The following is a 16043-nucleotide window of genomic DNA, read 5'->3' on the forward strand; positions in this document are numbered from 1 at the left end:
CTGAATCCTATCCCCTATTCCTTATGCCCCATAGTCCCAGGAAAGGTCCTTTGCTCAAAGGATACTTAGGAAAACGGGGCCCTCAAGACCAAATCAGCGGTCATGAAGTTAATGATCAATCTGAACAAATGTAACCAGCATTGGTTCTTAGAGTGGCTCAGAGCCACTCTGTCTCAACGATATGTGGTCAATATTCCAATACAAATAGACATGGCAATGTCGTACACCCTCAGAACCAGTCTCAACATGCTACAATGGATTGGTCTTGGCTACCGGGTGCCCTGTTACCTGATACACATAGGCGACGAAAGCACCTAAGGGAATGTCTTTCAATTTGTGTCTGGAACGTAGAGGGATTATCTCGTAAAATAGAGGATGAGGCCTTTTTAGTGTATATTAAAAATCTAATTTGGTGATCTGCCAAGAAACCTGGGCCCTTGAGGCTTTAGGCCTCGTGGCATTTCTGGGCTACAGTAAACCGACAGTTAAAACTCACACTCCAGGCTGCCCTGCTCGGGGTCAGATCATATATGTTGGGGTTGATCTCAACGCTAAAATGGAAGGGATCTGCATCGACCATCCTAACTTGCAATCAGTAAACCTCTTGGAATATTCTTCAACTAGTGCTCCTCCCCTTGATTATAAATACTTTCATCGATCCGGCACCAGCAAGAAAGACAAAATCATTGACCTCCTCGTGGATTTTATTACTACCAAAACTACCACGAATCCGGCGCCTCTCATATTAATGCTGCCTATTTTAACATGAACTTGCTGCAGTCCACAACACAGGAATAAAACAGGCAAAATACTAGATCAGATCTAGCGTATACCCTCATTTTAACCTTGCATGTAGGGAAAGGATGCTAGGGAGCGTGTATTTTTAATCAAGGTGGAGCTCCTGGGTGTGAGAGTCTTGAACGGTCCCATTGACCCAGATATTCTGGCCCAGCCAACCCATTACTCAGAAACCTCTAATTTAATCATTGATTATACCCTTGTGTCGCTCCCTTTATTTTACATGGTAACACATTATGCTCTGGGAGATCGACTGGAAAGTGACCATCAGCCGCAGAGGATCCTGTTAAGCTTGAACTTTTCTATGCACAACCAAGACCAAGCCCACCCGGTCATTGGCATTGGCACAGATTCAACGCCCAAATATAGAAGGCTTTATTGGACAATGGGATCCATCGAGAAGGTGTAATGCCGAGGCATGCTCCAAAGGGAGAGAGTTTGTGAAACAGTCTCCAACCTGTTGGATCGGTGTGCCCAGCTTCCAGGGTTACTCCTGGAGGATCAAGATTGTGCCCAAAGGGCACCAAAAGGAGACATCTCTAGTACGAGTCCGACCCAGATGGGTTTTGGCCCGACTCACTATACAAAAGAGCCACGTGGTAGGCATCCAAGTCTGAGATCGACTTGTACTGATGTAAATTTCTTCAAGCCTCCAGAAAAAATGATACCAGAGAGTTCTGGTGGCTGGTAAATTATGCCGCAGACCCACGGTTGCTTCCCTCAACCTTGAGGATCTTGGAAGCCACCTGGTCTGCTTATCTTCCGGGGAATGCATGAGGGTCTAGTATCACCCTTATAGGGGACCCAAGAAATAGAGCATCTATGTCTGGAGGTGGACCGTTAGTAAGTTTTAGAAGTGGAGAAAATAATCACCACTAGCCGCAGTGACAGTCCCCAGTATCCTAATAGTTTACCGCAAAGAGATCTTTTAACAGAACCCCTCCTATTGGGCTAAATATCTGGTGACTTTATACAATCATGTTCTTACTAACCAGGTTATCCCAGACAGTTGGTGGAGGTCGATTCTGCCCCAATCTACAATGCAGGGAAAAACACACTACCTTCCAATTATCAGTTGATGGCTTTAATGGATGGGAAGGCAACATATTTTGATAAATGTTTCCACGCCGAGTTGTCAGTCTGGGCTTAAACAAATGAATTGCTGCTGGTAAATCGGCCCAGGTTCATCAGGAGAACAGGCACAACTACTAACATCCAAATGCTGGCCCTGCTAAACGATCAAGCCAGGCGAATCTACACCTGTGTTTTGTGGACTTTCTTTCATCATTTTAAGCAGTAGAGCAAAACATCTTGTGGTCCAAGTTGCAAAGCTAGGGAATTTCTCCTCTCCTCTAAGAGCTGTTCCAATATTGTACTCCGATGCATGGACAAGGGTATGGCTGGGAAAAGGTGTGTCAGTTAAAAAAAAAAGAATACCACCGAGAAATGGCCTTAAGTAAGGATGCGTACTGGTGCCGTTTCTCTTCAACTTGTGTTTAAAGGAGCTGACAACAGCTTTAAACAGCATCAATTCTCATTACCCCATGGTGGCTGGATTAAATGCCTCACATATGCTGTATGCCGATGATATTGTCTTGATTATTAACACCAAGGTCGGCCTACAGCCGACCTTGGTTTTAGGGCCCCATGATGAAGGATCCACAGTCAAAAAGCACTGAGCCCTTTCTCACAAAAGAATCGCAAAAGGACAGCCATTACATTTGAATCTTCGTAGTTTTGAACTTTAGTGTTTTTAGTATGATGCCTTTCTTATAAATGTATGCAGTAAGCACATTTCCTTGAGCATTTGGCCTACCGTGATATTTTTAAACTAATGATAAAGAAGAATCGCGTAAGGGCAGTTATGTTTAAGGTCTTCAATTTTTATTTCTTGAGTTCTCAAGATGATGATTTGCAATTAAATTTAAGCCCTAATCACCTTTCCTTGGTGATTTGGCTTATTACGATTTTACAATAGTGAGCCCATTATTCTTGCACCTCTGAATGACGACCCGGAACTCATGTCAAGCATTAAGCACTTTTCTTCGTATATTGGCATTAACTAAACAAACGTGATGCATGTCTGCTGAGTCTCTGATTTCATTATGCACTTGTTGCGTGATGAATCTTGCATGTCTCATATCGTAAATTAATTTTAATGCTTTTAATCTGGTACTGGTTTTAGAGATTAAGTGTGATAACCTTTTTCGAAGGCTGATGGTACAAAGATATGCAAACAATGGATTTTATTGCATTATGTTTAAACTTGTGATCTGTTGACTAAACTGTAAGTTTTAATTAACTGAACAATAAAGATTTTGACTTTATGATTATTAGTAATCTACCCTTTAGTTTTACCTTTTCTTTCGTACTTGCAATTCTGCAAAGTAAACTTTTCTATCCTGTCTTCCCCAAGAACTGAAATGTCAATTTTAATGTTGAGCCTCACCTTAGTACAAAATACGAGGATAAGCAAATTTCCATGGAAGAAACAGCAGTCATAACCCATGATTTTCATTGCTGTTGTTTTGTTTACGTTAGAAAGAGGAGCTGTGTATTTTTCAATAAGAATCAGTTTTCTGTCTGCCTTCTTTCTGCATTACTGAGTTGTTTATTTCTTTTTGGTACGAGGGAGGACAACACCACCACTGTAGGCATTGCAGATTACAAGGTTATGTGAGACTACCTTCCACCAGTGCATATTAATTAATTCTTTTAATAACACCATTCAAGGTTTTGAAACAATTTATTATACCAGGATGTTGTATGTTTCCATCATTTCTATTACTTTATTTCAAAGAATGTGTTATTTTTAAGTTTGTGTTATTTGCTGAGTACCACAGGAATGCCAGGAGAGTTTAAAATGTATTTGTATGCACCCTGGTCAAAACTGGAGTCTCAGCTTAAATCTTTCAATTGTAGAAGCTCACAGACATGTCTTCAGGTGTCAGGTTCTGGGATCTGGATGTAATGATAGTGAACTCTTCTTGGGAGGGACCTTCTGTCTTGCACTCTGCAGATTGATGTGTTAAATGGTATATCTTACAATTACAATGTAATGGATTTTGGAGTCATTTTATTGGGTGAATATCAGAATAGCACTAACCTTGTGCACATGATCTAGCAGAAGAGTCCCCTCCAAAGACTACATACATTATACGAGGGTCAGTGGTAGAAGCCAGGCATTTGATAGAAGAGAAAAAACTGACGCAGGACCCCACACACTGCCATGCCATTTCTAGTGTGAGAGGTATGTATGCTGTAGTTGATTTCTACAAAATAAAAGATAACTGGTCATTGAATACTAAAGATAACTTTAATTAGGACTAGATATATCATAGCTTATATTTGTATAACCAAACCTCTACACTTTGATAGAAAACTTGGAATTCCTAGCAGCTAAACACAAATATCTCAAAAACACGAGTGCATGAACATCACTCCCCCCGAGTTTAGAATAACCACAGCAAGCTTCATCCCATACGCTCTCTTGGACGATTAGCATAGTTCCTATTTGACTTCTACAGATATGAGAAAATAAGGAATTCCTTTAAAATATCAATCTTCCCTTCTTCTTCACAGGCTAGGAATGTAATACATTGTACACAGTTTTCGTGAAAATATATACAATTGCTTTTTAAACGCATCCTCATTCTTCAGAGGAGTTTTTAATAAGACAAAAAACAGTCTTGAGAATTCAAATAAAAGTGCAAGAAATAGTTCAAAGTTCATTGTTTCAACAATACACAACTTTCGGATAATGTTCTGTAATCTACAATATCGAAAGGACATTCCTTAGGAGGCAATAGGTCTTGGCGTTTGCATTAAGATATCCAAGTCGCAAGGTCCTGGCTGCAGCAACATTGTAACACAATTTCTTGCAGAGGTCGACATGAATCGCAAGGAAAGTTATACCTAAAGATCTAAGATGACAGCCATCTTTCTACACTCACAAGAGTTCATGGCCTGCTGGGAATATAGTTCACTGATGCACAACTCATTAACTAGGCTTGCACAACCTGAATACAGTAAACAACAACATTTCATGATGACCATCAACCTTTCTTTCTCTGAAAGGCACACGGTGCAAGTGTCTTTAAAGTAAACCCTCCCCGAGCACTGACCTGACTAATTGGTAAGTAGTACCTTCAGCCCCACTTTGTGAAAGTTAATTGCTGTCTCCTAATACCAGGGCATCTCCACAATGTCAACTAACTTGTGTTGGCAGCAGAAGAATTGTCATTACAAAGTTGTGCATGTAATCTGCTGCTTCTAGTCTTTTCTCTGTTGTACTAGGTATTTGATACCTTAACAGGAGCTATCCTTGCACTCTAAGCTGAACTTGGACCATGATTGGGCTAAACTGAAAATGCCCTTCTCTTGTAGGATCTTCCACAGGCCAGAACACTGATGAAGTGGACATGAGTAGCAGAGCCCAGAGATCACACAACAGCCTCCTCGGTTGCCAAATACTTTCTATAATAAAGGAGAAGACTAGCCCTGAAATAAGCCTGTCCAACCAGCAGCTAGAGGTGAGTCCGGAGTCAGCTCATGCAATCTCTCGGAACAAATACATATGATGTCTGCCTGTTTAAAATGACATTCTGGGGTCTGTATATCAACCCAGCAGCTGAACATGAGTCTAGGGTCAGGGTGTGTTATTTGACCTAAAGGCCATTTTGGGATTGCCTGGCAAACTGCTAGTTGTGGAAAACCTTTGTTAAGTCTTCATGACAGGTTGCTGGATGCTGGAGGTCAGACTATTGTACGAGCTGCTGCAGAGAAAGGAAAGATTATAGATCCAAAAACATGCTTGATTAGACTAACGCACCAACTATTATTGCTCTTTTTTGTTTTTGGATTCTAGGACAAGACTGGGGTGGATATGATGTAGAATATAAATACTTTTGAGATAAGATGTATAGATGAAAGCGAGTAACAGCAGTGCTGACAGGCACTACTAAAAAGGCAAAGTGGATGTAGAAAAAAAACGTCTGTATCCTCCTTCTGAACAAGAAAACATCCTCGCCATTGACACTTTTTAAAATTCCCTTAACAAAGTGCCACTGCCATCATGAACCTTGCTGCATTATCTGGCAGAGGGGTTGACCCATTACGTTCTACCTAAAATTGCCACCTTACAGTGAACACAGGTTTTACTTTTGGCACTTTGAGTCAGGAGATGTTAGTTTGGGGGTCACTCAGTCTGGCAGCTAAAGGTTGCCTGTGGTCATCCTCCTAACCACTAGTAGAGGTAAATCATGAGCTAGCCTACCCAACATATAGCTGAACATCCAGATTATGTTTGACTATCCTGTAGATAGTGCTGACTCCCTTGTCACTTTTCTTCACAGCACTTGTGACTAGTCAATGTGGTTTTCCCTTCACCTGCCTGAGAAAAAATCAGATCAGATAGATGTGAAACAAACATCTTTGTCAAGGAAAGTTATAGGTATCTACTAGGATCGGTATGACCTAAGAATGAGTGTTCTGGAAATAGCTCGGGTACCTTTTTTGTTTTACACTTGTTCCCTGTTGATTGAGTCAAGTCACCTACAACCTTACCCTTCCTCTTCTCCACTTGACATAAGCCTTTCTTCTCCCCTTCCTTGCCATCTCATTGCAGTAGCTCACGCTTTTGCACTCGATTGGCTTTAGGTGACTTACTAGGTTCTGCCAGCAAACTGAAATCCTGTCACCATGTTATCCAGGTCAAGGGTGGCAGGTTAAGTGTGAGTTCCTGATTGACTTTTCCGTTTGATCTTGTTTAGGTGCAGGACAAGACACCCTGCACATTTGCACATCAATATTGCTTTGATGTACTCACTCAACTAATCCACACCTTTCACTCACATAGGGTAAGGCAAAACATCCAAGAGCTCCTCCTGTTTCAGGAGTTGTAGCCCACCCCACAAGTGACCTTTTGGTGTGAGGAGGAAACCTATGATGAAGCATGCCACCTCCGGGTGAGGGAAGGTTCTCGTCCTTAAGGAAACCCTTCCAACTGGTTGTACCATTCAGAACATTGATTTCCACCAAATCCTCTAATCTTTGATAATAATTATTAGACCAGGTATATTTTTGTGTTTGTTAACATTTGTTTGGGAGTTTGTACCTACTCGTCTTTAAATACTCCTCGGTCTTTTTGTGTGTTATTGCTCCTTGCTGAACTCCAGAGTTGATTTGAAACAGCATCTTAGCATCTTCATAAAAGCTGCACCACTCCTGTCAGTACTTAATCCTAGGGCTGGAATTGGACTACCCCTCGATATTCTGCATGCTGTCTGGTTCTGAGTTTCTCTGGTTCACAACACCACCATACTGGGCTAAGCCCAGAAGCTCTAATTTTGGAGCTGTATCTCCCTGCAATGCTACTACACTGGAACAAGCCCTAAGAGTTTTAACTGGGTGTGCCAGTTCATTAATTTAGTAATGGCCACTGGAGCAGAGTGAAGCCTTTTTTTTCACCCTATGTGGGGAAACAGGCAACAGCATTCACTCCATGAATCATGCAAACCGGCTTTAAAACCTCACACTGTAATTTATCCATGTTTCTTTGGCTCAAGCCTTCAGTGGGTTGTCATCATAACTCTGTTTGTGTCTACATATAAGACATTTGCATAGTACAAATTACTCAGCGGGGAGGATTAGAGAGGTTAGGATGGCCGGAATTGAAGCGAAGCTGGAATGCAGCGTTACGTGTGGCAATAGGAGTCATTGGGGCCATGACAAGGGAATTGTAATAGGGAGGAGGAAAGTAGGGTAGTGTAAGTGAAAATAGTGGTGAAGACCTTTTTACTAACAGTAAGAAGTTGCGTGTATAGCAAGCGCTGAGATGTTTTTTTTTAACAATACAGCCTTGCACTCTTTTCTAAAGGAGGAGAGGTACCTGGCAGATTTCTATGTGAAGGACATACAAACCCTTGGTGTGTAGTAGCAGAATGCCTGGTGTCTGCATTACTAACTCTTGCCTGCACGTCCTGGCCTCCAATCTGGCTATGCTCTTGGGCAGTCATGTGTATCTGCTTGGAGGCTTTTATCATGGATGCCAGTGGATTATGAACTGCTTTGTAGTTGTTGCAGTCGGTCTTAAAGGTAATACAAATTAGCAGAGGCAACAAGTGAAGTTCTACAAACCTTGAAGTGATCGCCAAGTGTCAGAATAACTTTTATGGTCATTCTCAAGATGTCTTCTGCAATGAATAGCTTTACTCTGTGGATGAGGGACAGCTGATACTAAAGTCTTATGTGCAATGTTTGCTTTGAAGTGTTGTACATTAGACCGGGTTGCACACCAAACCCCTAATCAGGCACATTTTCACACATTGCAATCACTGGATTATGAGATGCTAATGCCAGTGTGTCTAGTAGGCTACTGGGGTCTGACCGATTTCTCATCTTGTGTAGAGGTTATTTCCCTTGATCCTTCATTTCCTGCTTTAAGCTCATGAATATACATAGCTTATGAATGCGTAGCTGTAAATTCAAGAGCTGTGGGCTCCATCAGAGTCGGTAAAATACAGAATGAAGGCCGAGAAAAAAACGACCTACGTATAGTCCTCACTGGTAATCACAAATATACACTAATGGTATCCAAATTTTCTCTAAGGACGGGAAAACGTTGTCTCCTAATAAGTCACATGCATCCAGATATAATGTAAAAGGACACCTCACCCACTGTTATTTGTAGCATGCGTCAACATGGGTGTCCACAGCTAGATACGTGAATACCACCTAGACGCTCTCAACCAAGACTGGGAGTTGAGAGATGTATTAAACTGAATAAATGCAGGGATGCAGATGAATTTAAAAATGCCTAGATGTATACCCAAAATATTTCTCCTTTATTTAGTGGGTACCCCTGATTTGGTTAAAATATGTCACTACTGGTTGCCTGAAGAAATGAATGTTTCATGCATTCATCTCAACTTACATAATCTGAGAGAGGCATCTGATTTAGTCTCTGGTCAGTCTGGGGTTGAGGATCTGAGGCAGATTGGTTTCTACTGACAATTTATTTATGTACCAAAACAAAAAGTTTAGTTAAGGCTGTGTGTAGCCTTTTGGCTAGTATGTGGTGTTGAGTAACCATGAACTCTCTCCAGACGAGGGATAGTGGCTTTGCTGATCTACTGAGTCTAGTATTTCCTTCATCCAGCAGTTTTCGCCTTCTGCCACAGATGTTTCAGGAGATCACACAGTGATTTAGCCAGCACTGAATTGATCTTTGTTCAACAGAAGGAAGCATCCTTCAACCAGAGTTTAGTTCCTAGCCTATATTCAAGGGCCTGGGGGTTGGAGTGATAGACGGGATCTCATTTATATCTGTGTTCAAATGATACCTTGTTATCTTTCCCTCAGCTGTCCCAAGGTGTTGATGAATATCCAGTGGTGAGAGTGGCATGGAGGATCATTCCTGTGGCTGTAGACCTACACGCTGGCAGTTTCCTTTGTTGGGTCCAATAGAAGTGCGAGCACCTTGGGTCCATTGCTGTCCTACATATCTGTGAATACCTTCTGGCTAGCTGATGCTAGTTTTTGACTAGGGGCCTGGATATGTAATGGCAAGGGTTTGAGAAGGTTGCAGGGTTGATGCAAGCGTGCAAGAGTGTATCCTGAAGTAGCCCCTCTAGTATAGTCCCTACAACTGGTTATTTCTTCCAGCAGTTGTAGTGTGGTGATACTTCCTCAGCTGAGTGATATTTTCCTGGAATTGGATTTTTCCAAGGCTTTAGGTGACCTGTTAAATGGCTCTTTGTGGAAGGAGGTGACACTCATTCAAATGCTGAGATCTCCTATGATGGTGGGTGGGCAAGAGAGAGAGCGCGATCTCAGATTGATCTGCCATACTTGTTATAAGGTTTGATGCCCATCAAGATGTCTGCTGGTTCCCTCATAGAATTTCTGCTATTATTCCCCCCTGCAAGCTCTTGAGGTCATCACCTTGAGAAACTTCAAGTAGTTGTATGGTAATTGTGGGCTGTCTTTGATCATGAATCCTATCTCTTGTTTACTTTCAGGTGTAGCAGTTTTAGGACTGAGGTGCAGTAAATTTTAAAGAGAGCAACATATGCTCCATCCTTCACTTTTAACTAAACCTGCTTAGGATGAGGTGTCCGTTCTTGAACGTGGTTCAGGTTTGAAGGTCTATTATATCCATGCACCATTGCTCAGATTTAGGGAGTCTTTCCTTCTGACATTTAGCCAGCCATGAAGTCAACTCCGGCAACCCCTATTGAGAACTTCAAAGATTCACTGCCTTTGGCTAGCTTTGTGCTATACAAATACCTCATACATACATACATACCTACAGACATACATACAGATGTTTATTATGCCTTCACTCAGACTTGTTTGCCTATGAGCTTGATGCCTCCTTGGCTGTTCTGGTTCATTGAAACTGTGTGGTGTCCACTTCGTGGACAGAACTTCTTGCTATGTCATTACCAAGCATTTCCAATGCAAATACCAGGATGTCCCTACATATGTTTGTGCATTATTACAAACGCAGACTGGTGTGGCGAGTCTTATGATGCAAGTAATCCTATGATGCCAACACAAAAATGTTGGATGGCAGCTGTCATGGTTGTTATTGGTTGCTATAGCACCCAACCTGATACTCAATGGACTTTACTCAAAGGTTAAAGTCTATGACGAAGGAGGAGGTTAAAGAGGCTAATGCTGTGAGTACTCATAATTATTTTTCATTACACTGAGTTAGTTTCTTCCTTGTGAAAGCCCTATACTCCCGGCCATCTTCCACCCAATAATCTTACGGATTGGTATTAACAGGTTTTGTTGAGAGGAGAAAGGTGCTTGATAGGAGAGTATGTGGAAGGAGCCTTAGGTTTAGAAAAGGAACATATGTAATGTGGTCAGGTAGATGAGGTACATGGAGGGAAATTTGTGTTGGCTGTCTCATGGGAGTAGACTCCCAATTGCCTCAAAGAGGAATATGTGAACTCTGAGTAATTAAGATCACCCGTAAGTCATAGGGGGAGCCTTTAGTGGCCTTGGGTTTATTTTTTTCATTTGAGTGTAGAATGGATCTCTTCTAAGTCCTGATGAGAAGCCAGGGTAGGGCTTTGAAACATGTTGACACAGGTGAGACTGCTCATTGAGGCATAGTATCTACATTTCATCCCCATTTTTAATGATACCAGCTCAAAGGAACATTAAAAATTATATTTTCCGCCAAGCCAGGTATCTTTTAACTCTTCACCAATCTACTCACCTCTGACCCTTCCACTCATACTCCTACACTACACATAGTTTTGTTTCAAAAACCTGTGCTCCCGCGTAGCCATAGGTCGTGTGTATATATATATATATATACTAGCAGCCCGTCCCAACATTGTCCGGGTATGAATTGCTGCCGGCCAGTAGTATATTGTTTTGTAGGATTTCGTTTTGATAGCATTTCTTATCTGTGACAGGCCTGTGAAACGCTCCGATTCACAGTGCACTGCTGATGCACTTAAAAGTGCGCGTTCAGTAGTGTGTGAACTAGAGTTTCCCTACTTTATTTTTCCTTGCAATATTATATAGCGCGAACTCGACAACATGGCATGAGCACAATTTACATTACAGAAGAACACATTCATTTGTGGTAGGCACGGGGAGACAAAGCGATTTGCCTGGAATCACAGGTTGTTGAGCTGATGCCGAGATGCGAACGTAGCTCCCCAGCTCTAAAGTTCGCAATTCTAGAACTTGTGGCGGGAGGTGTGTCTAAAAGTGTATGTCGGTGCTGGCCATCAATGAGAGACCTGTGCATTTTTCAAATGGGTGGTGAAAAAATATGAGTATGTTGCTGGAGATGTGGGCCGCCGTGCCACCAATGTACTTACCGGGGGAGGGTAAACCTATATTATTCCGCAACTTTCTTTCCGCATACCATCACTCCGCATACTTTCATGACGAAAGTACCATGACTCCGCAATGCCATTATATAACGCATGGCATTACATTTTATATGCTTTTACCACGCATACATTTACAACGAAATTCGTTGTAAATGCATGAATGGTAAAAGCATGTTTTTTTTTTTAATGTTTGGATAAGGTAAGTATGGGTATAGGGGTATATGTTTTGGGGTACTGAGCTATATGTTTTGGGGTACTGAGGTATATGTTTTGGGGAGTTTGGGTATTTTAAGGGTTCAGATATAGTTTTGGGTTATGGGGTACAGGGGTAGTTTTAGGGATAGGTATGGGTTTTGGGGTACAGGGGTATTTTTAGGGTTCAGGGTTAGGTTTTGGGGTACAGGGTTATTTTTATGGTTTAGGGCTAGGTTTGGGTTTTGGGGTACAGGGGTATTTTAGGGTTCAGGGTTAGGTTTTGGGGTACAGGGTTATTTTTATAGTTCAGGGCTAGGTTTGGGTTTTGGGGTACAGGGGTATTTTTAGGGTTCAAGTGTAGGTTTGGGTTTTGGGGTACAGGAGTATTTTAAGGGTTCAGGGCTAGGTTTGGGTTTTGGGGTACAGGGGTATTTTAGGGTTCAGGGTAGGTTTGGGTTTTGGGGTACAGAGGTATTTTTAGGATTCAGGGCTAGGTTTGGGTTTTGGGGTACAGAGGTATTTTTAGGATTCAGGGCTAGGTTTGGGTTTTGGGGTACAGGGGTATTTATAGGGTTCAGGGCTATGTTTGGGTTTTGGGGTACAGGGGTATTTTTAGGGTTTAGGGATAGGTTTGGGTTTTGGGGTACAGGGTATATTTATAGGGTTAAGATGGGTTAGTGTTTAAGGGTGTTGGGGTATTGTAAGGAGTAAGGGTGGGTTATGATTATGGGGTGCAGGGGTATTTAAAGGGAGCAGGGTGGACACCCGGAGCTGGAATGTACAGAACCTGGGAAGAAAAAACAATAAAATATTGGGCACAACGCTTGCTTTTTTTCCGTAATCCCGCGCCTCGCACACGCCCACAGCACACGATATGAGACATGGCATGCAGGGCGTTACGTACCACACGCCCCCAGCGTTTGCCACGCCCCCAGCACACGCCCACAGCACAACGCAGACACGACCACAAGGGACTACTTTGCTGGCACGTTTCTCTTACCTTTTAAATGTATATGGTGGGCGTCTGCATAGCCTATGTCATTCTGCTGCAACTGTCCTTTCCAACGCTGTATTGGGTGTTGGGATTGGTGCTGCGGTTCCTGAGAATACCCGCCTCAAAGGTTTGGGCTCTCGCTTTATTATATTAATATATATATATATATATATATATATATAATCTCTTCGACATGTTCGAAATCCCCTGGGGTGTGGATATATATAAATATCTCCACACCACAAGGGATTTTGAACATGTAGAAGGGGGAGGTTTGAGGCTGGTGTTGTACAAGTCTTGTTCTTCTCGAGTGTGCAGCTTTCTTTTATCACTTAATCTAAACCAGGAGTAACATGTAGGTCCAAGATGGGGGCCCCAGATTTTCAGGGTCTTGTAATAAAGAAACATACATATAAATTAATCCAAAAAAAACTATGTTCATAGACTCTGGTTATTCAGAGAATCTGATGTCGATCTGGACCTCCTTTGGATGCCCCTGGAGCACTGCATGGTTAGGAGCTCGATTTGTAACGCTCTTTGCTTTTTCTTCAGGCTGTTTGCAAGGAAGACACAGACAGCCTGGCTCTGGAGTTGGGCTTGGACAAGCACAAGGTGAGGACTCTGCAGGAGACCTGCCAAGAAGAATTGTCACAGCGCCTAAAGCAAGTGCACACCCTTTGCTCTCTAAGCAGTCTATCGAAGAACAGAAAACCACAGCCGGAGGCACATAGGCCACGAGCAAAGCGCAGGAAGTGATGCATAACAAGGTCTACAAGAATGCACAGACAAAGCAATGGACGTTTAACCAACATCACCTTTTTTGAGCCTTATGTAACATTTTCTCATGAGTGGAGTGTTGTCCGCCCTTGGGAGCAATACCCTCTACAACCCCATCTCTTTGGAACTGTAGTTTGTGATGTTAAGATATCACTATGTCAAGGTATTCTTTGGAAAAAATAGACACGTAATTATTGTTTGCTTATTTACAGGATCTTCTAATGTCATCTTCTCTGAAGGTAATCTGCTCAAGAGACATTTGAGTTCATGAGTCAGTGTGTTAAAAATGTAGTTTTGGGGGTTTTTTTTAACCGAAGGACATCTGGTACAAAGTCAATGTTGGGTGGTTTTGAGGCTCATTAAAAACAGAAAGCCCTGCATGGAGACTTGGGTTAAGTAATATCCTGCAGCCTACACCCCAGACAACCACATGGAGGAGGTAAGTGTACAGTATTTAATAAGGCGACGCAGCTGACACACAAATACCAATTTAAAACCCGATTACAAATGACCAACAGATGATACATGTCTAGGCCCAAAATATACCATATCTATAGAGTGTTCCATAAGGTTCCAACTACTAAAGTCCTGTTTGTTGCCTTAACACATATGGGGTCTTTTTCCAACCAGTTTTTGGGTTGTTTTATTTCAGGACACCCCGGGGTAGCTCACTGTTCGTGCACCAGTTACAGTAAAACGCAGCAGCCAACAATTCCTTAATAGCCAACTCTAGGAGTTTGAGTCGCTGCTCCAATAGCTGTGTTGAAAATCAGTCTGAGCTTCTGATGTGCATCTGACCTGCCCGTGCATGGTCTACCCCACCAGTCTTTCGTGTTGTTATGCTGACCCTCGAGGTGCGCCCAATTCTGACATGGTTGACCTTGGGTCCAGATTGTCCTTACTCTAATTCTCAATTGGGTCTCTTTAACAATAGATTACTTCTGTTGTACTGTAGGCGTATCTTGATGATCCTCCCAAGGGACTTGAATTAAAAGTGAGAAGTTATTTTCCTCTGATGGAATTCTCCGCGATCTGCATAGCATCACAACATGTTCCAGTTCGTGCTGTGGCCGAGTTGATTCCCTTTTTGCTGCTTACAGAGGCACATTTTATGTTGTGGAAAAATTGAGTTTGCCCATTCTATGCAGGCTAGTATGGGGCTGTCCATGTAAGTATAAGTGCAAGAGATACACGTTACTAAAAAGCAGAGCACTGTAGTCAGTATCCACTTTGAACGTTAGAAGTGCATCATCTCTGGTGTTCAGATGACTGTTGTTATTAAGTGTACAGGACGAAGGAATACCATGACAGCAATGGATTACAGGAGCATCTGTTTTGTGCCTGTTCTTAAAGTTCTGCATAACTATACATCGTGTTTAGAGACTCCTTGTTAGACAAACAAAATAATTACATTAAAAATTAATCAACTGCACTTTTCCATGCACTGCTGAATGTATCTCTTCTGTGAGCCACTTATTGTATGTCTACCCTTTTGGTATTTTTATGTCTTTTGAATCCAAAATACAAAAAATTTGAAATATTTTTTTTCTTTTTTTTAAATAACGTTTGCCCTCGAGTACCGCTAGTGCATTATCAGTAACCAAATTATATGATATTCCTCATCTTGTAAAGCAGTCTTTATGCCTTCTTGGTCATGTCCCCAAATAGCAATTTTTAAATGCCCACCAACCACTGTTACCCGTGTACCTTCATTGCCAACATACTTTATTTGCTAAGTTCCTATTGATTGCTCGCAAACACTTAAACTTTCCACTCTCTAATAGTGGTTTTTTTGCCCCACAAGTTTGCAGTGCTTTACATCCTGGCTTGTATGGTCGCTAATAAACCATTCATCTAATGTTTTGTCCGTGTTTTCTGTTTTTGACTGATCCACTGTTCCTTTCCTGCATTTGTAATATGTACAACAACCTCCCTCATACCAAAGAAGCCAATAAACACACCTTTGAAACTCCTGTATGCAGCACCTGCTGTTCATGCTCTGTATGCTCTCTCCCTTTTATTTGTCATAGGGTCTTGCTTTTGAAGTATTTTAATACGACCCAAAAAAGCAAATTAATATATGCTGTTGCGGAGCTCAGATGAATTTAGTTAACTTGTTGTACCAGTAATTGTATCGAATTGTTGTCATATTTCCACTGCATGAGCGCAGTTCGAAATGTGATGTGTAAAGCCAGCGTTTATCTTTTTTCTTCTTTTGATGATTATATTTTGTATCTTTAATGTTAATTCTCCTATTTACAGTTCCATCAACAATGTTTGGCATTTTATTGTAACTTGTTCTGCCCTTTTTTATTGCAGAAAAGACTGTGAAAGTTTTCATGTATTTTTTCAATTTAATGCCAATAAATAATGGAACGAAATATATTAAACACCATTCACTATATTTATTTTAT

The 16043-nt window shown here is 41.7% G+C and overlaps 1 protein-coding gene across 1 annotated transcript in view; it reads left to right on the top strand.

Annotated features, from left to right (window-relative positions):
• DFFA (DNA fragmentation factor subunit alpha) overlaps positions 1 to 15487 on the top strand; it is a 126564-nt gene extending 111077 nt beyond the window's left edge. Inside the window, exons 5-6 of the mRNA XM_086921341.1 lie at positions 5185 to 5330; positions 13405 to 15487. Of these exons, the coding sequence (XP_086777467.1) occupies positions 5185 to 5330; positions 13405 to 13608 (350 nt within the window). The 3' untranslated portion in view covers positions 13609 to 15487. The remainder of the gene's footprint in view (positions 1 to 5184; positions 5331 to 13404) is intronic.
• Positions 15488 to 16043: the final 556 nt, after the last annotated feature.

The sequence above is a fragment of the Lissotriton vulgaris genome, chromosome 5 (assembly GCF_964263255.1).
Source record: "Lissotriton vulgaris chromosome 5, aLisVul1.2, whole genome shotgun sequence".
Classification (NCBI taxonomy): Eukaryota; Metazoa; Chordata; class Amphibia; order Caudata; family Salamandridae; genus Lissotriton; species Lissotriton vulgaris.